General features: G+C 41.5%; 1 protein-coding gene across 3 annotated transcripts in view; it reads left to right on the forward strand.

Moving 5' to 3' along the window:
• The window catches only part of GLI3 (GLI family zinc finger 3), a 244,269-nt gene that overhangs the window by 72,845 nt on the left and 144,369 nt on the right, over positions 1–27,055 (forward strand). For all 3 annotated transcript variants that reach the window (XM_035129597.3, XM_035129598.3, XM_088654320.1), the window contains exon 3: positions 21,765–22,007. In XM_035129597.3, the coding sequence (XP_034985488.3) occupies positions 21,765–22,007 (243 nt within the window). The remainder of the gene's footprint in view (positions 1–21,764; positions 22,008–27,055) is intronic.

The following is a 27,055-nucleotide window of genomic DNA, read 5'->3' on the forward strand; positions in this document are numbered from 1 at the left end:
TACAATTATGCAATGATAAATATTTATCTGCTTGCAACCATAGACTGCGGAACTCGGGAACACCATAATATGGCAGATTCCTTCCTTCCTTCCTTCCTTCCTTCCTTCCTTCCTTCCTTCCTTCCTTCCTTCCTTCCTTCCTTCCTTCCTTCCTTCCTTCCTTCCTTCCTTCCTTCCTTCCTAGGTAAAGGGACCCCTGACCGTTAGGCCCAGTCGTGGACAACTCTGGGCAGGGCAGTCTCGAGCAGGTCGCGCGCCCTGGCGCTGAGGGGCGGAGATCGCTCCGGCGCCCTCGCAGGGCGCAGCATGGCTTCTGCGCGGCTTTGCTGCGCAGCACCCTGCCTACCAGCCCGGTGCCCTGGCGCCCCACGCCACCGGGACTCTACCTAGAGCCGGCCCTGACTCTGGGTTTTATACTCGCCTTATTGGCTGAGGGAGCCAGCGTTTGTCCGCAGACAGCTTCTGGGTCAGGTGGCCAGCATGACTAAGCTGTTTCTGGTGAACCAGAGCAGCGCACAGAAACACCGTTTACCTTCCCGCCAGAGCGATACCTACTTGCACTTGACGCGTTTTCAAACTGCTGGGTGGGCAGGAGCTGGGACCGAGCAACGGGAGCTCACCCTGTCACGGAGATTCGAACCGCCGACCTTCTGATCGGCAAGCCCTAGGCTCCGTGGTTCACTATCACAGCGGTTCTCAAACATTTTTCCTCTGGGACACACTTTCAGAATAAAAATTTGCTTGCATCACTCCCAATTTCTTATTGATAAGAAAACAAAGAGAAACCACTCCTAGCAGTGCTTGATTTATGACACAGAACACAACTACTTTATAATATGATCATTGGGTACCCAGAAAGTATAAAACAAGGCAGCCACATAAGAACACGAATCATTACCAAAACATTATATTGATTGTCCTTGAACTGTTCTGCCACACTTGCCATCCTCTCCTGCCACACCAGGTTGGCGCACCACGCCCTTTGAGAACCACTGGCCTAGCATTTCTAAGCAGCGCTGAAAAGGTTGATTGACACCCTGACAAGATATGACAATCTGACTGAATAGTGGTAATCACTCATATGAGCACGATCTGCTCCTGTAAGGCAGCGCAGTGTTGGTAAGTGGTGGGATTCCCATAGAGCTCAACATAGTCCCTTTCCCTCGTTTTACTTCCCTCTTCCATCATCCTTCTGGTTGTGAATAGTTCCAAGCATTCTTCTTCTGTTTTTAATATGGTGCATAGCTCTATTTTTGTAAGCTCTTTCTGTTACATTCCAGGAAATCACAACTTTATTTGCATACAGAAGTGTTCCTCCTACTTCCCTCATTCAAAGAGCCACGTTACTGAAACATGAGCCCTGAATCAAGATTCTGGCCTGACGTCCTCAGTTCAGACTGAAAGTTAAAGCTATAATTCAACTTCTTCAGAAACTTTTCCCTAGGAGATTACATGCTTTATCCCTAATTACAAGCTCTGTGTGTCAGCCCATTCATCCCCAGATGTGCATTGCATATAATTTTTTGTGACTCATATTACCCTGAAGGATTGCTGTAACAACCAAAATTACCTTTAATTAATAAAACATGAGTGTGATTAAAAATAAGGCTGAACACCCTTTATTATGTCATTGTTGTTTGAAAACCTTTGGGTTCTTTTTTACCCATATTGATCCTTTTATCCACATTTATGTTCAACAGCATCCTTAAGGGTGGTGGGTGACAGAAGTCCATAGCAATCACCCATCTTTGCTATGGTGGACCAGGTTAGAGCTAAGTACCTTTTATTATTAAAATTAAAATTGGTTTGGCGTGGCATCCAAATTTTGAGACCACACCATATGCAGAAGCAATAAAAAGTTTGGGTTCGCCTAGTAGCTTCATTTCTGTAAGATATTATTTTCCATACTTGTTAGATGTCTTCCAGGTAGGACTGTTTCACGTAATTCTCTGGGCTTTAAGTATGATTTTTGGGTATGATTGAGTATCCAGTGGTGTGTCTGTGTGCTGTACTAAGTGTTTTCACTATCAGTTTTCATCTCAGCATCTACCCCATTCCAGAATTGCTTTTCAAATTCTCCCTTGTTTAACTAGTTATAGATTTGGTAAGAGAGATGCTGAAAATTAAAATGATTAGAAAAACCACACACTCCATCTCTTCCAGGGCTGTCTTTTTAATAATAATAATAATAATAATAATAATAATAATAATAATAATCATTTTTAACTAATTTTCCAATAAAAACAGTCAATTAATGTATCCATAATCATAATCCAATTAAAAACTATAAACTAAAATTAAAAACAAAACAAAATTACAGTCCAAATTATTATTTTTTCCGGGCTCCCCATAGTCTGGACCTCTTGAAGTATATCTCCAATACCTTCGTTCCTGCCGCCTTCTTGTTATTCTCATATTTTCCACCTTCCGATCTTAATGCTTTAAAGTTCTCTGTCCCTGGCTATGCGATTCTCAATCATGTCAGAAATCATATATCCTTTCATCCATCGAATATAGCTTTATTTGTAATATGTACTTTTCCAACTATTTGCCTGCACAGCTTTTCCTGACTTCATTCCAATCTTCCAATCCGGGCTGTTGTCCAAGCCTATCGTTTAGAGCTGAATGATGCAGCAACTCCCATGTTGTTAAGTTATTCCAATCCGGGCTGTTGACCAAGCCTGTCGTTTGATGTTATGCATACTATTTGCAATATTGCAATGTAAGTGAACTGTATTCCACAGATATAAGTCATTTAGCGATCAGCCAGCTTTCAGAGACCACACAATCCCCCCTTCTGGGCCCTAGCAGGGGGGCTGCTAGACATCCATTTAGCCTTCTCTCTCGCTCATAATGAAGAAATTCTGCAAACAGATGCACTGTATGTTATCCCAAATTATTGTCTCAAGTTGCTACAAAGTCAGCCAGGAAGCATCTCCCACTTCCCTTGAAAAAGGGAGGAACTCTCATTTTTCTGTGCTGCATCATATTAACAAGCGCCATCTTGTTTCTTCTTTTATCTTTATCAAGTCTTTCAAGTCTAAGTAAGGCTGCGCAGTTGAATACTCAATTATAAAGGGATCCTATGCCCTTTTAAAATGTGGTTTTGGGAGTGAGGGGTAATTAGGGTTGTTGTTTCTATTTTGATTATTTGTTTTGTGGTTTTATATTTTTATTTTATTCAGTGAAGCGCCCCGAGACCCTGGGGTATAGGGTGGTATATAAATTAATAATAATAATAATAATAATAATAATAATAATAATAATAATAATACCCCACTTCCCACCATCCACATGCCCCCTTTTGTCCCTTTACACTGGCATGTTTTGCACCAGCTTTCTTTCAACTAGCATGAATAGATAAAATTGGAAGTGGGGGGGGGGAGGTACAGTAAGAGCAGAGAGACAGACACCCCCTCCCATATCCTATGACTTCCTGAAGCACTACTCAAAAGTAAATCTGACTCTGTATACAATGGGGCTTACTCTCAGGTGCATTTACATAGGGTTATCATTGCTGCAGAAATTATACCTTTATATTGCTTTTAATTATCACCTGCCCCAGGAAGGTGACAGTTGCAAAATGAAATCGCAAGGCTGCATTGCAAGATCAGAAATACCGAATATAAAAGTGGTAGGCATGGGGTGAAGGGTGGAGACAAGATGGCTGGCGACGTACAAACTACGATGCTTCATCTCCCCCTCCCCCTCCCCTTTTCATTTTGTGGGGAGGGGAGAGCAGCGGACCCTTATCAGCTGTACTCAATAGAAATCATACCCCACCACATACCCAACTATTAAAACTCCCTCTTGCCAAGCTGCGCGTGGGGGGCAGGCACAGCGGCAGAGAAAGCCTCCCGGTGGCGCCCATCGCAGGGGGTGCGATCAGCAGCGATCCCCGCCCAGGCAAGAGGAGCTGCCCAGGAGGCAGAAAAAGGGGACGTGGGGCTGGGAGGGACGCAGTCCTTGGCTCCCCCCACCTGCAGCCTCTCCTCCTCCTCCTCTTCCTCCTCCTGCTTTCGGGGCAGGGCGGGGACTTGGAGCCTCACTGGAAGCTGGAGAAAGCCCCTCTCAGCATGGTGCCAACAATGACAGAAGCCACTGGGCGGGCCCCTTGACAGCCCTACGCCAATCCTAGGCATGCAGGGAGGAGCTGGGCGGCCGCCTCAGCGCCTCTCTTGGCCCCGAACTCATGCAGAGCCCGCAGCAAAAGAGCCCGCTCGGCGCCCCTGGGAACCCAGAGCTGTGGCGCCGTGCACCACTAGAGAAACAGTTAAGACGTCCCTGATCTCTTCAGTGGTTTGTATCTGTCAAGAAACTCAGAATTTGACTGCATTAGAAGAACAACAACACCAGTTCCACACACCCTTGACCTCTATTGCATTTTAAGGACAATTATTGCCAAAGGGATGTAAAAATAGGCGGGGTTGTGTTCACATCTGATATCTGCTCAAAAGGTGAGGATTGCACAGGGATGAAAGGCTCGGTAGAAGTGAATTCCGTATTGTTGCCAGGAATCTTACTAAGGTTTTATGACACCCTTCTGTAATCTGCAGTTGTAACTATTTATGTGCAGGGATTATATATCCACATGAGTCTTGTCCATAAGCTTCTTTTTCGTGCCTGCTCAGATTGGATTTTGACTCCCTTTAAATGATATGCTAGTGGTGTCATGGACAACTTTTTCTACGGGTTAATCCCACAATGCTAGTGTAAATATTTAAAGGCCTGCAGCCAAATGGACATGTTAAATCCCTTGGGTGTTTTCCCCACTTGTGGGATGAACTCCTGCAAAAGTTTTTGTGGTAGTGCTAATATGAGGTTTAATGGGCTCCTTTTGTTTCTCTGAAATTGGTGGAAAGATGAAACGTGGATGTTTTTCCTCAGCCACATCACCTGAAAATTGTTGTTTCGGCTCAAGGCAATGCACAAGTTATAGTAAATACTGTGCTTCCCACTGGTAAAAATGTGATTGGATAACATTTTGCTTGGTAAGTCTACATTTGAAGAAGAAGCCCATCAACTGCTTTCAGAAAACCAAAGAATTTTACCTTCCGAAAATGTCAAGTAATGCTAAATAACAAACAAATAATAAATATAATATTAAAATATAATATAACCGCAAGTACTTGGCAAACATTTTTAATGGTTTCTATGCAACTTAACATACACTTCACTTACCAAGCAAAACTGAATTATACTAATTTAACAAAATTATATTTTGAATTCCTAAGTCATGTTACAACTTAGCACTCCTCATTTTTGGAATTTGAAAGATTCAACATGCCTTAATACTAACTAGGAGATCCTCTTTTGTATCTTGAAAGCTTACATCAGTGGTGTATTTTGTGAATGTCTTGGCTCAATGGGATCACACCAGAGAAATCTGCCTTGCAAAGTGAGCCTGTTACCCACAGATAGGAGTAAACAGTATTTAGATGGATAAGAAAGACTGTTTTTAACTTTCCGGGGAATTCATTGTAGCTCGTTTGATGTGACTTAATTAGCCCACTCAGAATAAGCAGTGACTAACAGTCTAACAACTGACTAATAGATGGAATCTCATAGCACATTTAGATTCTTAATCAGAATTGTAACTATCTTACTGTTTTAAAAAACCCTTTAAAATAGGATTTTATTAAGACTTTTCATAATACATTGCAATAAAAAACAAACCAAACCAAAGAAAAACAAAGAAAAGAGAAAAGTATAAAAAGTCTTCTTTTGCAAGAAGTGTGTACGCCACACCTTCATCTATAGGTTAACGTCTCCTTAACCCCGAGTTAAGGAGTTACGGAGTTAACGCGTTTGCCGCCGTCGTGTAAACTACTGAGCCTTGAACTTGCTGATCAGAAGGTCAGTGGTTCGAATCCCTGCGACGGAGTGAGCTCCCATTGTTGGGTCCCAGCTCCTGCCAACCTAGCAGTTCGAAAGCACGTCAAAGTGGAAGTAGATAAATAGGTACCGCTCCGGCGGGAAGGTAAATGGCGTTTCCGTGCGCTGCTCTGGTTTGCCAGAAGCGGCTTGGTCATGCTGGCCACATGACCCAGAAAAATTGTCTGCAGACAAACATCGACTCCCTCGGCCAGTAAAGCGTGATGAGCGCCACAACCCCAGAGTCATTCACGACTGGACCTATCAGTCAGGGGTTCCTTTGTTGTTGTTGTTTAGTCGTTTAGTCGTGTCTGACTCTTCGTGACCCCATGGACCATAGCACGCCAGGCACTCCTGTCTTCCACTGCCTCCCGCAGTTTGGTCAAACTCATGTTCATAGCTTCAAGAACACTGTCCAACCATCTCATCCTCTGTCATCCCCTTCTCCTAGTGCCCTCAATCTTTCCCAACACTAGTCTTTTCCAGGGAGTCTTCTCTTCTCATGAGGTGGCCAAAGCCTTTAACCCCGAGTAGAGGACCACACAAAATAGAAAAAAGCCAGACCAGGGCAGGAACAGAAACGGGACAGAAAGAAAAACAACAACAGAAAGGAAAATGAAAACGAAAGAAAACAAAGAGATAAGAATATTAAAGGAAATAATAAGGGGGTAAAAAGCAAAAGAGAGACAAAGAAAAGAAGAAAAAGAAATGAGTAAAAAGGACTTCCCACTATCCGTCTGTGAGTTCTTCAGAATAGTCCAGTGTTCAATACAGAATAATATCCACATGTTCCTGCGTCTGCTAGGCAGTGTTCTTCCAGTTCATTCATTTTCTTTCAAGACAAGAAGTCCAAAAGAGTTTCTCCAGTTCTTATTATAGATAAACGTCAACAATAGTCTTCTTCCAGTCCAACATCATAACTTTATTTCCAATATTAAGAAACATCTCGTTCTTTATTCACTCAAGAGTTTCTTTGCTGTGGTTATGTATTAAGACAGTAAAACATAATTCATTTATTGCATACTCATTAATTCACATCCAAATTCATATCTTCCAATCCCATCTCCTGTTAGCCATGGTTTTTTGTCCTTATTATTTTTAAAAAGCGGTTTCCATTCTTCTTCCAAAAGTATTGCAAGAGGCTTAGTAGGTTTTTATTATTATTCTAAACTCAATCCAAATTGCAAGCAGAATCCTTTCCTTCTCAACTCCATCTCTGCCAGCCCAGGACACTTCCCAGTCTCTCCATTGATGTATCCCCCCCACCCAGCACCTAGCTGTTTTGCACCTTCTGGCGCAGAGGTCCTCTCGACTTCACTATCTGTCACCTCCAACTGTAGCATTTCTCTCTCCTGGTCTGGCAAATCACCATTTGCATTCCTTCCCAAAGGCTATATATTTCCAGCCTCAGCCTCGTCCAGAGCACCTAAATTTAGTATTTTATGCATCTCCACTCTTAATTCCCTTCATTGTAATCAAATAATCGCTGTTGGGAACCTTTTGGATTTTTAATCCATCAGTGGTAATTTGTCGCAATGTACAGTCTCCAGTATTTGGGGAATTCCACTTCTGAATACCAGTTGTTGGGAGCATGAGTGGGGAGAGTGGACTTGTGCTCGTTTCCTGCTGTGGGCTTGCCTTAGGCATCTGGTTGACCACTGTGTGAGCAGGATACTTGAATTGTTGCATCTTTGGACTGATACAGCAGAACTCGCATTGTTAAACTTTGATTACCCTTTTGACTATTGATTACCTTTTCCTCCCTCTGGTGCTATTTGAGACTAGACTACCAAAGATTGTTAAACTGTCTCCTGCTCATTGGCTGTATGTTAAAGAAAGACAGATGGATAGATAGATAGATAGATAGATAGATAGATGATAGACATTTCTGTGACTCATCCAGTGCCTACTGTGAAATAACAAGACACAAACCTCTGGTGGATAACCTCAAGGTGTGAAAGGGGACATGTTTTTTTATTCCACAGCTGCTCTGGACTAGATGTGTACAGGTCCAGTAGTGTCTGTTCCTCCCCACCATTTTCAGCTTTCTGTGAGTAGTAAAATAAGAAGAGATGGACAAAAAGGTTGTTGCAGCTACATGCTGAACAAAGGCCAAGCCTTTATGCAGTTGAAGGAGGGTGGTGATTAGATCCTTACATTATTGTAAGAGATAAGAGTGTTTAGTGATTGCAACTTTAGGGTATTTACGGTACTACTGCAACTAACCTTACCCCCCCCCCCAAAAAAATATCATGGAGAAAAAAAATATAGCTGAGATTTTTCATGGGATATGTCTTTAAGCCCCCACTGTTAGATAGAAGCTCAATTGAATTGGAAATCTGTACATATCCTAGAATTATGTATGTGTTTCTTCTGTCTTTCCTCTGAGCTATTAGCATGGTCCCATTGAAAATGAACCAGAGAATGCTACAGGGACACCTTAAAAGAACAGGGTTAGAATCAACAAGGTGTTGCTGTTCATTGCTGACCAGTTCTAATTTATTGTCTCCAGATTTTAGTCTCTTACCCTTTGCAACAGGGGCAGAGAACTGAATCTGGCTGATGGGCCAGATCCGTATCTCCCTTTGCCCTCTCAGGCCAACTTTGGCACCTAGTTTATATATCTGAGCCTCTAACACTGACTATCACATTTTGTTAACAAATTCCATAGTTTCACTAGGCACTGTGTGGATAAATACCATATTTTTCGTGTATAAGACTAGGTTTTTCCCCTAAAAAATAATGTCCAAAATGTGGGGGCGTCTTATACATGGGGGCCATCTCCCCCCCCCATTTTCTTAAATTGGAGCTCCCCTAAATTGGAGCCCCCCCAAAATAGGGGGCATCTTATAGATGGAAAAATATGATACTTACTTTTGTCAGTCCTGAATCTTCCAGTATTGAGCTGCTTATTGGATTCTGGTATGAGAAGCACTTTTCTCTATCCACTTTCTTAGTATTAATGCATAATGTATATATCTCTGTCATGTTCTCCCCATCCCAATTCTTTCTAAATTATAATACCCCAAATATTGCAACCTTGTAAAGGGCCCACTATGTCATACACAAAATAACTTTTGAATAGGAATTATGGTCTCAAATCCAGACTTGAGGTTTTAATTGAAGAGAGCCCAACCTTTCACTATTTGACTCTCCAGTTCCATTACGAACACAAAGAATTTGAGTTTCCTCTTCTCTGCACATGGATAGTTTTATACACTGCTATGATGTCCCTCAAGTTTTTCCTGAAGTGAAAAGCTAAATATTGTAACCTTTGCTCACATCCCATGATCCATCCTATTGATTGTTGGTCCATCATTTTTGCTGCCTGTCTCTGAACCCTTTCCACCCTCACAATATCCCATTTGGGGTATTGCCACCAGAACTGAACACAACATTCCAAGTGTGTTCACATCATCATTTTGTTTAATGGCTTTATGATATTGACAGTTTTATTTTAAATTGCTCCAATGTACATAACTTTTAATTTGCATTCATTGAAACGCATTTGCCATTTTAATATCTTTATACTCACTCTGGATAGATCTTTTGGAACTCTGTTCGAATCCCCTTTTGCTTTTTGCCATCTTGAAGAATTTGATATCACCAGAAAACTTTGGCACTTCACTACTCTCTCTGCAGCTCAAATAATTTATGAAAACGTTAAAAGCTTCAGTCCTAATACAGCCCTTGGGGGAACTCACTTGGCGAACAGTCAGTTTACTCCTAGTCTACACACCCTGTAGTGTGTAAGGCTTGTCCCCTTATCCCGTAGCTTCTAAGTTTACTCAAGAGCCTTTGGTGAGGGACCTTATCAAAAGCTTTTTGAAAGTATGCAACACATTCTGGATTATCCCTCTCCACATGCTTGTTGACACTTTCAAATAACTCTAAAAGGTTGTTTTGAGAGGACTTGCCTTTCTTGAAGCCATGCTGGTTCCTCTTCAGCAAGTTATTGTGCATGCTGGGTAATGCCTTTAATAAAGCTGCTTGGTTTTCCCAGAGTAGGCATTAAACTTCCTGACCTGTACTTTCTTTTTTGTTGTTTAGTCATTTAGCCGTGTCCGACTCTTTGTGAGCCCATGGCCCAGAGCACGCCAGGCACTCCTGTCTTCCACTGCCTCCCGCAGTTTGGTCAGACTCATGTTGGTAGCTTCGAGAACACTGTCCAACCATCTCGTCCTCTGTCGTCCCCTTCTCCTAGTGCCCTCCATCTTTCCCAACATCAGGGTCTTTTCCAGGGAGTCTTCTCTTCTCATGAGGTGGCCAAAGTATTGGAGCCTCAGCTTCACGATCTGTCCTTCCAGTGAGCACTCAGGGCTGATTTCCTTAAGAATGGATAGGTTTGATCTTCTTGCAGTCCATGGGACTCTCAAGAGTCTCCTCCAGCACCATAATTCAAAAGCATCAATTCTTTGGCAATCAGCCTTCTTTATGGTCCAGCTCTCACTTCCATACATCACTACTGGGAAAACCATAGCTTTAAGTATACGGACCTTTGTTGGCGAGGTGATGTCTCTGCTTTTTAAGATGCTGTCTAGGTTTGTCATTGCTTTTCTCCCAAGAAGCAGGCGTCTTTTAATTTCGTGACTGCTGTCACCATCTGCAGTGATCATGGAACCCAAGAACGTACAATCTCTCACTGTCTCCATTTCTTCCCCATCTATTTGCCAGGAGGTGATGGAACCAGTGGCCATGATCTTTGTTTTTTTGATGTTGCGCTTCAGACCATATTTTGCGCTCTTCTCTTTCACCCTCATTAAAAGGTTCTTTAATTCCTCCTCACTTTCTGCCATCAAGGTTGTGTCATCTGCATAACTGAGGTTGTTAATATTTCTTCTGGCAATCTTAATTCCGCCTTGGGATTCATCCAGTCCAGCCTTTCACATGATTTCCTAGATGCCCTTAGATTCCATTTTTAAAAATTGGTGTTACGTTGTCCATGTCCTGGTCTTCAGGTATGAAAACTGATCTTTGCGACATGTTACATGTTTTTCTTAGGAGATCAGCAATTTCACATTTGAATTCTTTAGCATCTCTGAGGTGGATGCAAGGCCTAAAATATCATCTTTTGTCAGCAAGGCCTAGAATATCATCTTTTGTCACCTTTCTTTGCCTCCGTTTTTCAGACTCTCTTCATGCACAGGGATCTGCATTACATTCTTCTAAGATAGTGAAGACAAATTCAGAGAATTCATCTTCTCTGCAATCTCAATTTTTCTTCCTTTATCACACCTTTGACTCCTTGTTGCCCAGAGGTCTGCCTCCATTGCTAGTTCCTTGCTTCTAATGTGTTTGAACACTATTTTGTTGGTATTAATGTTTTTCATGATATGCTGATCAATTATTTTCCTCCCTTCTTGTCTACTTTGCTTTGTTTTTGCTACTTTTTGGCCCACTTTTTTGTTTCATTTGGGCAAGACTTTCATTTGCAGAATGAACTCTTCTTGCTTCTAACTTCTTCCTTGACTCTGCTCATTAAGCATGCTGGTATCCTTGTGGCCTTTGGGGAAACTTTTAATGGTATACATTATTGCTGAGCTTCCACTACCGTAGTTTTGAATAATCCCACATCCTGGGAGAGAGTTAACCCTCTTGACTTCGCTTTTCAACTTCTGTTTTATGTATCCTCTCATTTTTGAAAATTTTCTTCTTTCAAATCCAGTTTTTTTGGGTTTTTCTATGCTATTTTCACTAATACATGCATTTTTGTGTACAGTTTCTCCAAATATATTCATTTTGTACACATTATTTGATTGAAGAAGTGGACCACAAAATTCGGAGTAGTGTGAGTTTTGAAGGATAGCTGTATTTTGTGGCTTGTGTATTGTTTTGGAATGTGCCACTTAGGAAGTTTTGTATTTAAAATGTGAAGGTATGTTTAGCCTGGAGAAGAGAAGGTTAAGGGATGATATGATAGCCATGTTCAAATATATAAAATGATGTCATATAGAGGAGGGAGAAAGGTTGTTTTCTGCTGCTCCAGAGAAGCGGACACGGAGCAATGGATTCAAACTACAAGAAAGAAGATTCCACCTAAACATTAGGAAGAACTTCCTGACAGTAAGAGCTGTTCGGCAGTGGAATTTGCTACCAAGGAGTGTGGTGGAATCTCCTTCTTTGGAGGTCTTTAAGTGGAGGCTTGACAGCCATATGTCAGGAATGCTTTGCTGGTGTTTCCTGCTTGGCAGGGGGTTGGACTGGATGGCCCTTGTGGTCTCTTCCAACTCTATGATTCTATGAAGCAAAGAGAATTCCTCTCCATCCTTTCTCAGAGGTTGTGTTGCCATAGCCCTCAAATTAGCACTTTCCAAATACATGCATGTAAGATATGGGTTCATACAAGCAGATCTGGCACCTCTGTGGGTAATATGGCCGGTGATCCATATTTGATGTCCTCCCATTTGAATTATTGTACTGCATTGTACACGAGGCTGCATTTGAAGATGGCCCAGAAACTTTAGGAGGTACAAAATACAGTAGTGTGGGCTACTGGAGTGTTAACAAAGCATTGTGAATACATCATGCTGATCATTTCTCACCCGCACTGGCTTTCAATTCATTTCCAGCACTGATTTTGATCTATAAAATCCTACGTGGCTTGGGATCTTGCTACCTGGTGGAACATCTGCTCCCAGATGTACTTGCCCTTAATTTAAAGTCCTCTATGGAGGCCCTTCTGCAAATGCAAGAGAGGACCTTTTTGGGGGTCTCCCCTCACACCCCAGGCTATGCAGCATATCTTAGCCTAACACCAGAAAGACTTCCCTGTTCCCCCAGGCCTTTTAAGATCATGCTTCACTTCCTGTGGTATGGTTGGTGGTTTTAGTTCCTGCATTTTGATGGTTGCTTTTATTTCTTTTTAGGTCCTGTGATTAATATTGTATTTTGCTTGTGGTTTTGTAATTGGGGTATTTATGCTTGATTGGATTTTTTGGTCTTATTGCAGATTTTTATTGTATTATTCTGGCTTTAAATCCAGTAAGATGCCTGGAATATTTTTTAATACAACACCTAATATGCATTAAATGTTAAGCTTTGCAGCTCTAGAAGATAATTGATTTAAAGTAAAGTTCTCCAGTCATCCAAACTTTGTCAAGGTTTGGTGCTATGGCGCAGGCAAGGATGGCCCCGTGATCTTCAGATGAAGCAAGGTATATAGGTTTAATATAGAAAAAAAAGAAAAGAAAAAAGCTAAGACCTTTTGGCACAAGAAGCCCCTCTTTTTATGAATAGACAAGGGGTATGCTCTCTTGTGTAGCTCCTGCTAGTTTCAGTGGGGCTTGAGTATTAGATTGCATATTTACTTTGCTGCCTTTAATTCTACGCTAAATCTGCTGTCTGAAGATTACTGTGTCACCTTTCCTTGTAGTAAAGCTCTCTTGGGGCCCATAATTCTCAGAATATTCTTTAACAGTTGAGCACTGAGTTCAGAAATTTTCAGCTTGATTATGCTGTGTATTTTTGAACTTTAAAAAACAAACAAAAATAAAGTTGAATAGCAGTAATAGTGTACACACTCACTGTGAGGCATATTCTATTTGACCTGTGCACTCCACGTGGGAGCAAATTTAGGGAACTGTGCACTGTGAGAAGGCATGCGCCCATCAAGCCCAGGAGAGGTGGTAGGAAACCCAAGGTCCATTTATACACAAGATAAACTGGGATACATCTAAAAGTAACAGGACTGCACTCTCTGCCCCTACCATACCTGCCAAGTTGCTGTCAGAGAAATAAGGGACCGGACCGGAAATAGCAGACCGGAAGTAGCGCTGCCGCCATTTTGGAACTGGGCGGAGCATGCTCAGAAGTTACTTTTGATGCTGCTTTGCCCAGTTCCAAAATGGCCGCCGCGCCAGAAGTCGCACTGCAGCCATTTTGGAACTGGGCAGAGCAGCATCAATAGTCGCTTCTGAGCATGCTCCGCCCAGTTCCAAAATGGCCACCGTGCCAGAATAAACCGGGGGGGGGGGGAATCCGTTTTTTCAGCTAGGAACAGCTGGAAAAACGGGGATTTCCCAGGGAAAACGGGAGACTTGGCAGCTATGGCCCCTACCCATCCCCTCTAGCTCTGTGAGCTCATAATAATGTTTGAATATTGTGCACATTGAGAAAATACCCATATGTATGCCATTTAGACTAATAGAGACTAGGAGTAAGTGGATATGATCAGAAGTTTACTGCATGTTTGAACACGTATGAACATGAACCTTTTTTCTGAATGTGGGGTGTTCTTCACAAGGGGGGGGATACCTGAGACCATGTCCACATATTCTCTCTCTCTCTTACACACCCACCCACCCACCCACAAAACAATCACACATCCCCACAAATCTTTCCCTTGAGAATCATTCTGCTATGAAGTATTATGATTTATTTATTTTGAAAGGCCTGGCGATGTGCCTAGTGTTGTACAAACAATACATCTTGAAAGGGTCTTGCCAGAAAGGGACTGACAACCTCGGTTTTGGTAGAAAAAAGAGTACCACCGAATGTAAGAAACAGGTTACATTTATAATTGCAGTAAAGACTCCTAAAGGGCTGGGTAATCTTGGGAGAAAAGGAGCTTATGGAAAAGCTACGCGGAAAAAAGATAGGCTTTAAAAAAGATTTGAAGATAGAAATTGAGGAGGCGTTGCAGATGTGATCTAGAAGGGAGTTCAAATGTAAGAGAGTATTTCAGCCTCTTTGTACACTTGTGAAATTAAAGAATGAGCACAACTGGAAATGCAATGTGTTCAGTACATGAGACTATTAAATTTAGGGGGATATATTATCCGATAAAACATTTTTAACTCAGTTTGGGGACCTTTCCTCTACATAATGTTAATTTGCACCCCAACACTGTTGTCTTCAGTGGCCATGTTCCTGCTCACTTATGAGAATTTATGATTATAAGCTAGTATACATGTAACTTGTTTCTTGAAATTCAGTAAAAATATCGTTCCCCGTTCTCATACAGCAGTCAGTGTGAGGATCAGGTTCAGTATCTGAATGTCTCCCATTCGTTTCTCAGTCTGCATTTCCCCCTTTTTTTCTTTCTTTCATAGCCACAACTATTTAAAACTGTTCTGGGAAAGAAAAGCAAAATATAAGCTCCCCACCCCTAGAATTTTCAAGGTGTGAAAATAAAAGATAGTGAAGGCATTGTGTATTTACAATCCACGGAGTGCCAAAAAAGTATTAGAAATTACTGATAAGTTGAAAATCCATTACAAAGAAGAATATACGTCTATACGTTCTAATATTGTTCGTTCAGATAGTATAGACTGGCAGTAAGGTGCAAAATGTTTGTACAATACTGAAGCACTTCATATAAATAAAGTTCAGTGTTTGCTATCTAACCCACTGTGATAATTTTGATTCATATGCTCATGATGGGCTGGGAATCTGGTTTGTGAATGCCTTCTTGTGTCTATATTCTGCAAGCGCTTGCTTTAAGAATATCTTCATAAAAGGTAAACATTCATGAGGCCAGAATGAAGAAGCTTCCTAGAAACTTTGCTTCTTACAGTAAATCAAATTTTACAGCCAGATCATTTGCATGCTTGCTTGGAAAATAAGCCCCATTGATTTCAACAGATCTTATTTCCATGTATAAGATAGGGGGCACTAATCACTCTAGAGTTTGTTTATAAGGTCTACAGGTCCATTTTGCTACCAGAAATAAAGGTTACAGTCAGTTTCAGCAAACTCTTAAAAGGGACAAAAATCAGAGTACATGAGAAGCCAGACACACAGTCAATGGGTCTATGGCTCTATTACATAATTCAAAAGTGAAGTACCTGGTCTCCAAAATGTAGACTTCTTCTTACATGCAGGAAAATTATTCCCCATTAGTTGTATATTATTCTATTAAGCATTTTAGCACTGAAGTCTTTTTTGGGGGGGAGGCAAGGATGAACATCACTCATAAGTGCTACTTTGCTAGGAGAGACTGCTATTTTGCCTTCATTTGGATAATTTAATGATGGTGAGTTTCCTTAGTAAACTAAATTTAGAGAACTAGAATGCTTATCTTATATCCAGACCTTGAACATAAAAGGCATTTTATACCAGCAATTGTTCATTTAATGAGCAATTGCTGAGTGCAGGCCGGTTAAGGGATTGAGCTATATGCACCATTATTGCGAGAAGTATTCCGAAATACCAGAAATAGGACGTAAGCTCTGATCAGGGAGACTGTGAGCACAATTACCTTCTTTTCAAATCCTTCTGTGACACTGCGGGAGGAAAAAGGACTTTGAAACTTGAAAGGATAGAGCTTGCTTTCAACCTCAAAAGCTAGGAGGAAAGGGCTCTGAAATTTGCTCAGTATTCCCAATTCACCATTAGCCTGTTTCTTCCTTTAGCCTCAAGGCATTCTCCGCTTTTTGAAAAGATGTTAAGAAATTCAGTCACAATAGAGAGCCTAGTTTTGAACATGTTTCACTCGGTCCATTGAGGTCTGGTCTTCAGCCTTTGTGTGGGGTGAATTGAGCTGAGCAGCAAGCTGGATGGGGAGAGGTGAATGAGCAGTCTCTACGCAAGTCACCAATTCTGGCAAAAGAAAAGATTACCCTTTCCTTAAGAAGATGATGATGAAGAAGAAATTTACAATATGCATTCCTGTACAAGCCTGCCGGTGGCAATCTGTGGAGCAGAGCTCGCGCTTAAGTCAATACGGAGCACTTTGGTTTATAGCAACTCTTGTTAAGTTTGCCTTGTAATTGAAGATGCTGTTGACCTTGCTCGAAGACCGTTTGTAAAACCGTTTATTTAGCATAAACTGAAATAATAAACCCTCCTTCTCTTAGGGCTGATTGTGATAGGGTGACATTAGTTTGATTTAATGATTAGCCGCCTGACCCCCTCAGCTTGAGAGAGCGGCTTGAATAGGGAGAGTTCACTACCAAGGACACAGGAAGAATACTAATGAGCTTGTTAAATTTAGCATGGCACCAACCAATTTTAATTCCTCTAATGGGAGAAGCGCTGCCTCTGAGAGAGAGGGTGGGAGACTGAGGGAGAGAAAGAGGGAGGCAAGGGGGAGAAGAAGAGGGAAAAAGTGAGAGAGGAATGTCCACACACCAGTAGCTAGAGAATTTCAGTCAAGATGAGAGGTTCCAGAGAGCAAGCCAAGATCTTTTCGATTGAGTTGTAAGTACCTTGTCTGTTTTTGGGTTTTTTTTGGAAAAAATACAGGTAAACATAATGTTAATAAATTTATTATCATGTACTCTAAGGCGTAGTAGATGGCTTGTGCATTTGACTTGAACTTCGGGGCATCCCCTCCCAGCCAAATAATTTGAGACATCTTCTTCTTATCTGTGGCTTGGGGAAATGAGGAAGTTTTCATGGTTTGAAATTGGGTTTCCCATGATGTTTTAAAGAAGCAGAAAAGTTTACTGGAGAAACCTACTTTAGTGCATAAACGTGTCTGTGCTTCCCTTCTCTTGTAAGTGGGATAAGCAAAATTGGGAGTTTCAAGGGGGTTGGGCAGGCATAGCTCTGGTGATGAATATATCTGATGGTAAAATGCTCCAATCCTTGGTCTGTCTGAACAGCTGCATATAATTTACACAAATGATACATTTAATATAGTCCTTGAAAGAACAAGCACTTCAGACTGTGAAGTTTCTAGCTCACTTGATATGCTAGCCTTGCCTCATGTTCAGGGGAGTTGATGTGGCAAAAACACTCTGTAAGTATAGAAAAAAGAAAAAAGTCCCTGTCAAATATATATGCTATGGGACATCCCTGGTATTTTAAACAGCTTCCTGGATTGATCCCTGGAAACAGAGGGGGAGTACAAGTGGAGTGATGGAAAGTGGTATAAAAGTGAAGTTATCACTCTATTTCTCTTGTCCAAGCCTAGAATAAACATGAAGAAATATGTGAAATGATGCTGCATTTACAAATACAAAAGAAACACCCTGTAACTTGAATGAATCTGGCCCTTTGACATTCTGTTGGTATTTGGCCTGTTGCAACTTCTCTTTTGGGGGTGGGGAAGCAAAATAGACTTTTGTCTTTTGATGGCAGACTACACAACATCTTAAACCCAGGAAAAAGCAAGCAGTAACAGTTTTGTGTTTTTGGCTTCAAGTCTCGATTGGCAGATGCTGCCAAAGAAGTGGCTCGTTTGCTTACATTTTTGTTATAGACCTCCACTTGTTGCCATGGTGGACTGTCTGTTTCTGTCAATAATTTGGCCTGGCGCAGCTTGTCTGCGCTGACTCTTAAATTTTATTGAACAATTCAGCTGAAATAGAACAAGATTAGACAGCTTTCACCTTTTGGCTTGCTGAAGTGGTTTTGCCGTGGTTATAAGAGCATGCAGAATTATTGCACGGAAAGTTTTCCCTTTCAGCGTATAGAGAGTGCAATTTCAAACCACTTGGCTATTTGTATTCTGGAGTGTGTGTACTGTCAAGTTTTTCATCTGTCCTCATTGAAAAGGAACTTTGCAGTGCAGGGCATGAAGTAAACTCTTAACGAATGGTTTGTTCGTTGGAATTTCTCATTAATACAAAAATGTCGTGTTACACAAAAGGAGGGCAGGGGGAGAAGAGGCGGTTTGGGCATCACCAGTAAGTGGTGTTACTTTTGTGAAAGAAAAGCATTATTGACAGAACACCATATTTTTTGTTAAAATCAAATATATTTTGCTCTTTTTTTTAACCAACATAGTAAAGGCTTCAGGTTTCATCCATAAAGTGGGCTCATCCTTTTAAAAAAACATTACAGTTAAGAAGTGACTTATTGTGAGGGACAGAACAAAACAAGTTGAACCCCCTCACATATTGTATTTTGTGGTGGCATATTTAATGTACAGTGTAATTTCACTCCAACTGTAAGCAGATTAATTTGACAGTAAATCCACTGCTGGACTTTACTCCCGAGGAAGTGTTAGGATCACAGCTTTACAGGCAAGATAAAATCAGTGCCAAGTTATGACTCAGTGTATTACATTGTTAAGGAAACAGCACTGGACCTAATCACATCTAATATCTAAACATCGTAGTATTTCTAACACACACAAATTGTTTATCTTGTCTTCCAGCCTAAATGTGTCTATATAAAGTGGCTGGAAGCAAAACAATAATGGGATATACTTTTAACAGATAGGGTTTGCACTGCACTTTTAAAAGACTGCAGTAGGCAGCAAGAGAAAATAATTATAAAAGGTTCTAACGGGAAGTAAAGTGTCCAGGGTTAGGGCTACCTGTTTCGTTTCCAAGTGTTAAGTGTTTTAGGATATTTCAGTGCAATTGCACTGTTCACAACTAATTTAACTGTAAAGTAGATTGCAAAATGTCAATCAAGAATATGCAACAAATACCTGTGCATAGTGAAGCAAAATAGCAGGGGGAACCATGGGATTTTGCTGTACTCTCCAGGGCTGGCTTTCCCAAAATGCTGTGAAATGCAGAATTCAGTCTCCTTCAAAACTAATGGAATTTAAAATAAACTTGAATTTATATTATAATATGAAGTTTTCAAGCATCTTAAGCTACACTGCAATACTTAATGGACTTGCCACAGATCCTTTCTGTTGCTACTCCAACATGGAGCAAATTTGAAATAAATTTTTATATTTTAAAATTATAATATTTAATGCAGAATTAGCCTATATAAAAGTAACTTCTTGATTCATTTTGCAGCAGTGTATTTAGCATGATTGCGAGGTTGTTATAAAAGTGTGCAATTGATACAGAAATACCTCATAGTGCTCCCCAACTCTCTCTCTTTCTCTCCTTTTTCTTTCCCAAACATGAGATGCCTAAATGTCGTGAGGCATTTTAGCTTCCTCACTATGCCAGAAACATTATTTTTGCTTGTGTGCATACTTTAATCTTCCAATATGATGACTTCATGTTTGGAAGTTTGGGCTATTACACATACTTAATTTATTTACAGGCCTTTGATTGATTTTACCCATTCAGAACAAATAAATGAGAGTTGGGGCCATTTCATGCACGACAGAGAGTTAAACACAGCTTTGCCACAGGTTGTTGTCTCATCCAGAAGCTGCAGCTAATCACAGTTCCCTGAGTGTACCTGATTGGCAGCACATGTTCGCAAATTTATTTGTTGCATTCACACTTTTCATTTTAGTTATGTGTCTAAAACATCTTAGGTGTTTATCCAAAACTATTATTTGAACTCCGCTCCTTGGGGTTGAATACAAAAAGTTTTCAGAACCATCAGAAATACTTTAGAAGACAGCTTTTGCAGGTCAGGACAGTATTCTGCACAGAAATGATGGCTGCCCACTTGCATTAATCCTATTTCCTTAAGCTTTTCTATGAGATGTGCTGTGGGTGGTAGGAAAGCATTGTGAGAGGCAAGTTTCTTGTCTCAGGTATGGAAGCAAGTCTTGTTTTCATTTAAATGGATGCACATTTCATTTGTCCCATTTCCTAATTGGCCTTCATCTGAGACAATCCTCCATGGGCCCCCACCCCCCAATGTCAGTCCAGAGCCTTTATATTGTGAATTTCATGGACTGGGCTGGTGACATCTCTTGGGGTGCCATAGGCACCTGGATTTATCCCAGAGATCGCTCTTCATATATGGAGTGGCTGGTTGTCCATAGACTGGCTCACGGGACACTTCAGGAACAGGTCAGGTGAGAGAGAGGCCATTGTGTTTTAAAGGTGCATCCTGCTTATTCATTCAGGTGAATGAGCTAAAACAGCTGCCTCGGCCGATTCCTTAGAGACATGGTTAAGAGGTCTGTGTTGTGCTCAGGAATTTCTGTTGTTGTACAAGCCAGCAGATAAATCTCCCCCCCCCTTCATATTTCTTTCTTTCCCCCCTCTTGAGTTTCGTAGTGTAGATTTTTATGGCTAAGTGAACAATCATAATGCGGTTCTTTCTGCTTCTTAACGTTTTCTAAATTGGTAAATGTGTTGCGTTGAAGAATAGCTCGTGAATGTATTTCTAAGAGAAACTTAACTACACCTTGTACTGAGCCTTTTGACATTCTACTAATAATTCTATATTAAAATATCCTAAACCACTCATGAGAATCAAAGCAACCACTCAAATAGTTTTGTAGTTCCATTGAAATATATACACCTCTGAAAGTCTGGGCAATCACTCCCCCCATCCCCCAATCATGATTCTGTCATTCCCTCAAGAGCTATTCTAGGGCATTTGGGGTGCAGTTATTAGAGCTAAAAGTTTAAAATGTCGAATAGATGTGTGCATTTGATGATTCAGATGGACTATGTTGTTCATGTTGTGATACACGCAACAGATCGATATAACATTTTAAACTTTTGGTTCAGACTGTTGTACTTTTCTGCACCCAGAGGCTCCAGGTTTTTTAGGGGCCCATTGTGGCTTAATTTTAATAACTGAGATCTCCCTTTAATGGCGAGGAGCTTTTCTCTTATCAGTAGTACTTCTGTGGAGGCATAAAGGAGCATGCTAGCCAATACAAAGCACCAGTGGGTGGCTAGACTTGATTTAGTTTCTGCTAGCAGAGTTCATCTTTTTTGCGATTCGTGACAAATTGTTTTTTCCCTCCCGGTCCAGCAGCCAAAACTTCCAAGCCTTCTTGTCCCAGAGGAAAGAAAATAGCAAGCCAGTGTCCATTTCTGCACGATTAATGGCCCCTCTAGTAAATGCATCAGCGAATGGGGTGATGATGATCTACTGCCCAACTGCCACTTGCACTGAGTGGCTTACGTCCCCCTCTCCCTCCTCCTCCAACCTGTACCCAGGAACATCTTTCATAACCACACGTGTGTCTCTGGTCCTCTAAACTTATATTGTGGCGCAGATCATGCCTAATGGAAGAGGAAACTTTAAAAACTTTGATCGTTTGCAGCAGCTGAGCTTAAAATTTCTCTTCCCCCTCCCAAACCTCTGTCTCTCTCTCTTTCCCCCCTCCCTAGAGGATGAAAGTCCTGGGCAGACCTATCACAGAGAGAGAAGAAACGCAATCACAATGCAGCCACAAGGCGGGCAAGGCCTCAGTAAAATCAGCGAAGAGCCTTCGACATCTAGCGAGGAAAGGGCCTCATTGATCAAGAAGGAGATACATGGATCTATTCCACACCTTCCTGAACCATCCGTACCTTACCGAGCGGCAGTCTTTGCCATGGACCCCAGGAATGGCTATATGGATCCTCCTTACCGTAAGTATTTAATTCAAGTTCATTTTTAGGAAGCAAAATCAGGACCGTCACCTTCCATAGCATGTTCAACATAGTTTTGAGAAGGGTTGCATTAATAAGACTTTTGAAAACATTCTTCTGTTTATTGAGAAACTTGGCAGGAGTGGGGAGCTGGGAGTCAGAAAGAGAAGGAACTGTCCCCCAGAGCAGTTAACTGCATGCCCTTAAAGTTAACAAAAAGCACAGCCCCCCCCCCTGAAATCACATTGAAATGAATGGAGTTTTGATACGTCCTGCAGTTACAGCACTCGCTTTCCTGAGGCTCACACAGGAGCCTCTGCAAAGAAGAGCATCCCAACTGTTGCTGCTAGTTGCATTTTGTTACAGAGAAAGTAGAATTTTGGGTGTGGTGATAGGTTGGGGAGGAAGAAATGTTGAGAGAATAAGCAGGGTGATGAACTGTTTTGCAAAATTAGAAAAGTCTTCTTTATGGTCTTTTCTTTTATCAGTAATATCACAAGCAGCTGAAATAAGGCTGCAGGCGTGATCATGTGCTTTGCCCCCAGATGCAATATATAGCTAGAGAGTGAGAGAACATGAATGAGTTTCAACTTTGGAATTCCTCATCAGCCATTGATACTAAAAAGTAAAAAATCAAGTGACACTTTGACACAGATGTGCAAACAGATTTCTCCACAAGCAGAGTATGTGGGAGTTTCAAGCAAATTTTTCATCTGTTTCTAGTTTTTTAAAGAGGAGGGAGAAAATCACTTAGCTGTGTTTTAATGAAGCACATATTGAGGTGTCGGTCTGTGCCTTTTGATTATAGATTTATCATCTAGTCAGGGTGTGTGCTTGCCATTTAACCTTTCAGTTTCTCATACCAGATGAGAGACTTAAGACCCCTTAAAAAGGACCACTAAGGGTCTTGCCACACTCCTCCCCCCCCTTCATTCAGAAATGTTAGTGTTTCGAGGCAAAAGGTCATTAGCCAGATGACTGATTAGTGAGGACAGCTGATTAGTGCATGGGTTTTTTTTGTGGTAAAGAGAGTGCTGGGGAGAAAAGCTAATTTTATCCCTTCATTAGTTGGGTTAGCAGCAAAGGAGAATGTTCACTCATCAGGGTACAGATCAAAGAGTGTCTTACATACAAATGTTAAGTCTCACCAGGATAGCCTGTCTTTAAAACAGAGTCTGACAATAAAAGATGGCAGTTGATAATATACATGTAGGTTGGATAAGAAAAGGGACACTAGTTTTCTTTGGCATTCAAGGAAAAAGTTTAGATGCCACAGAGGTTTTCATATCATTTATCCTGGCTGTGCTCTTAGTGCACAGTAGATTTGTGAACATGCCAGAGGTATGTTTTGTTTTTTGTTTTTCTTTTCAGTTCTTCCACACCAAATCTTTTCAAATGCTTTTAAAGTTCCCCCTAGTTTGAAAAGTCTTTGAGAGGATTTACCATGAAAAACTTCAAAAGCCTAAAAGTCTATAAAACCTATGTGCTAGTATTAATACGTGATTTTAAATTTTTTGTTAGGTTGTAGTCACAATCTACAATCCTAAATCTGGTTATTCTCATGCAAGCAGCACTGATTTCATTGGAACATGTGTGTATATAACTAAGCATGATTAAAGACAAAGAGTTTTCACATGGTGATGTCAACATTCACCAAGTATGAGCTACACTTCAGAAACAGGTGAATTTCCAGCCTCTAATATGTACAGTGTATTATATTGTTCCTGCTTTGCCGATCCTAGGTGACTAGCTGAAAATTACTTGTTTTAGTGTAGTTTTCTGTGAAAACATTACATGGCTCAATTTAATCCAGCATAATTAAATGCCAGAACCTGGCAATGATTCTTTTGTAACAATGCAGTGATTAAGTAGAAATGAAACATAAATACGGTAGACATGACAAATACCACTTTTGCATAGCTGCCAAGTTTTCCCTTTTCTCGCGAGGAAGCCTATTCAGGATAAGGGAAAATCCCTTAAAAAAAGGGATAACTTGGCAGCTATGCACTTTTGACCCATTGACATCTTACCATATCTTCTCCCAAGTCTACAGTGCATGTTACAGACCCCAATCAGCACACAGTGTGTAATTCTTGGCAAGTTCACAAGTGGAGGCTAGGGGGCAATTTATGCAAGGCATTCGGTGCGTGGAAATCACTTAATCTGTGCAGGGTTCCATGCAGCCTGGCATCTTGTTTAATGGGTTTTGAAAAGCTGTGCTGGCCTGTTGTGTACATCGTTATTGTGCCAATGCAACTTGCTTCCAGGCCACAGATCACTGCTGTGTGAATGCTGCAGCAAAAGGGCGATTGCCTAGGTTAAGAATGGCCTTCAAATGGCACCCGTGGTCATGTAGAACCTTGTAGAAGAACTGGGTTTTCTGCATATCCCACATAGGTTTTGATCTTTACAAGTGATGACCACAGCCTCCACTATTACTCCCAGCCTGGATATATGTAAAGTGCGGCAGGCTAAGCTGTGCTGTTGATTTAATATTTGTATTTTGCTTTTCCAGCAAGAAATGTTGAGCTCAAAGGGGCTCACAATAATCACAACAGCATTAAAAAACAACAAACATTGCAATTGCTTTACTATCAAATACATTACCATAGAAAGAGAGGGAGATGTGCATATTAGCATCCTTTCACATGAACCCTCAACTGCAGTCCAAAGCAATACAGTCTCAGGCACAGTTTTACCACCTCATCCACAAATAAGTGGGATCTGCAGCAAAAAGTTGCAGTGTAGTCCCACCCCTTAAGAAGTGTGCTCCCGTTCAGCGTTTCAGGCAGCTTATAATGGGAGTCTTGTAATCTTGTTTAAATTGGTTTCAGCAGTGAGGAGGGGACCAAGGGCACCCCTTTTCTCTTCCCTTTGAGGCCTTCCCCTGCATTGGGTAGCCAAACTTGGTGTTCTAGCTCTGTATTGGTGAGGCTCTGCTATTATGGTGCAGAGGAAGAGATTTACCACCTAGCTGCCTGCACCTCTCTACCCCCCACCCCCAGACCTACTATAAGCTGTTGGAGGCTTGAGCAGGCCAACTCTCTTTCTCACCACGTCCTCCATGTTTGTTTGTTTGTTTTGGCTGTGTGTTGTTTTCAAACGACATCTGTGTCTCAATTGTGTAATTCACATTGAAATGCATGGCAGCATACAGAAACAGAGCATTAGGCTAATATTAGGCTAATATTTAGACCCCACTTATTTATTCAAATAATAACAAAAGTAGCTTGCAATAGTAGTTATTTAAAGAGTAACAAACAGTGTTAGAAACTCAAATATATAAGCTAGACGCCAAATGGCTCCCTAAGCCAAGGTTATAGTTGGCAAATCGGAATGTCTTAGTTGCCATTTTGGTGCAAGAAGGCTGTAAAGTCTTATTTTTCAAATGATGGACTGACTGTGATTGATTATCAGTTAAACATTTGGCTATTTCCGATGACAACCTTGAGCCAGGTTAAGAACTTTGAGAACTTAAAGAAGAGACGTCACTTGAACTAGGGACAGTCCACATATATATGGCCTGTTCCCACCTCTTTTAACACAGACCATTCTTAACGTAAGAATATTCTTCACTACTGTGAGCAGGGCAGTGAGCTGGTGTAAGCGAAGACAAGTTACAACAATAGCTATAATATTGTTCACAGCTTCTTCTCAGGCTGGAGAGAAAAAGCATTTTGGTCCCTGAAATTCATTCTGATTGTGCAGATAAAATACGACTGATGAATTCTACAAGGTGTGATGTTGGTGTGTGAAAACAGTCTAGATCCAAGGATCCCCAGGCATGTACCTCTAAATGGTGGAGATATCAGGCGCCATCCTGGTGCCTGGGCTTCTTCACTTGGTTGCAAGTGGCCAATAGGTGCATAATGTGCCTGGCACCTGGCTAATTTCAAACACTGGTAACAAGAAAGAGGCAGTGTTATAAAACACAGCAGGTCATTGATTAGACTTGAATAAGAAAGCCCTCTTTACCATCCATCAAAAGATGGGAAGAGAGGCAGTCTGGTGAATTTCCAGGAGGAGGGGGCCTGGACAGGGCAGGAAGAGAATTTGGCTACTCCACTGAGTAATCTTCCTTTCCTGTTTGTCGCACTGGTTGCAGCTTTTAGACCAACCTTAAAGGAAACCTCCACATAGCTTGTGTTCAAGCAATTCAGTCTGGAAGCTACTAGTGCATAGATCACAAGGACCAGGCTGTCCTAGTCCAGGAGTTGACACAATAGCAGGTGAAGGCTCTCCCAGCTGCTGTAGCCACATGGGCTTTGAGTAACAAAGGTGAATGAAAAAGCTTTCCTAGACACTGCAAACTTTCCTTAGGTAGGCATGCAACCTCATCCAGAACAGGCACATTGCCCAACTCCTAGGCCCAGGAACTACCCACTCATAGGACCTCCATCTTGCCAAGGTCCAGTTTCAGTTAATTGGCCCTTGTCTAGCCCATTATTGCATCTTGGCTCTGCACGACCTCATCTAAGATTGCATGTAAGGCTGCATTCTAGCAAAATACGGGCAAGCAATGGGCATTATCATACTTCCAGGACATGATTCACTCAGCCAAAAGCACTGAGGGAGGAAATAGGTCAGTCTGGTTAGGGATGTGTTTGAGGAGAGGGCATGGCCTGGGGAGGGATCTGAGGGATCTAAGGGACTGGGGGGCTGCATTTGGCCTTGGGCCTAAGGTTCCCCAGTCCTGCTCTATGAGTTATTTAATTCTCTCATAGTGAACAGCACAATCCACACACAGGACAAAGCTATCAGCAGGCTTTCAGAAGTACAGCGGTGTGTGTGGGGGGGGGCGCTTTAGGAAAAAAAGCTCAAGGGGCAGAGCACACCCCAAACAGTTTAATGTTTGATCAGTTAGTCCTGTACACGATGCTGACTGTTGATGGAAATGGAAATGGAGGGAGAATGGAATGGTGTATCCTGGAAAAAGGGAATGACTTGGGTATGCCACTGAAAATACAGTTCCTTTGTGGAATTCTCCCAAGTAACATGCTGGAGGCCTGTTCTTGCCGCTGCTTGTCTACCAGGTTTCTCTTAACGCA

This window comes from Zootoca vivipara, chromosome 11, assembly GCF_965207765.1.
Source record: "Zootoca vivipara chromosome 11, rZooViv2.hap1.1, whole genome shotgun sequence".
NCBI lineage: Eukaryota > Metazoa > Chordata > Lepidosauria > Squamata > Lacertidae > Zootoca > Zootoca vivipara.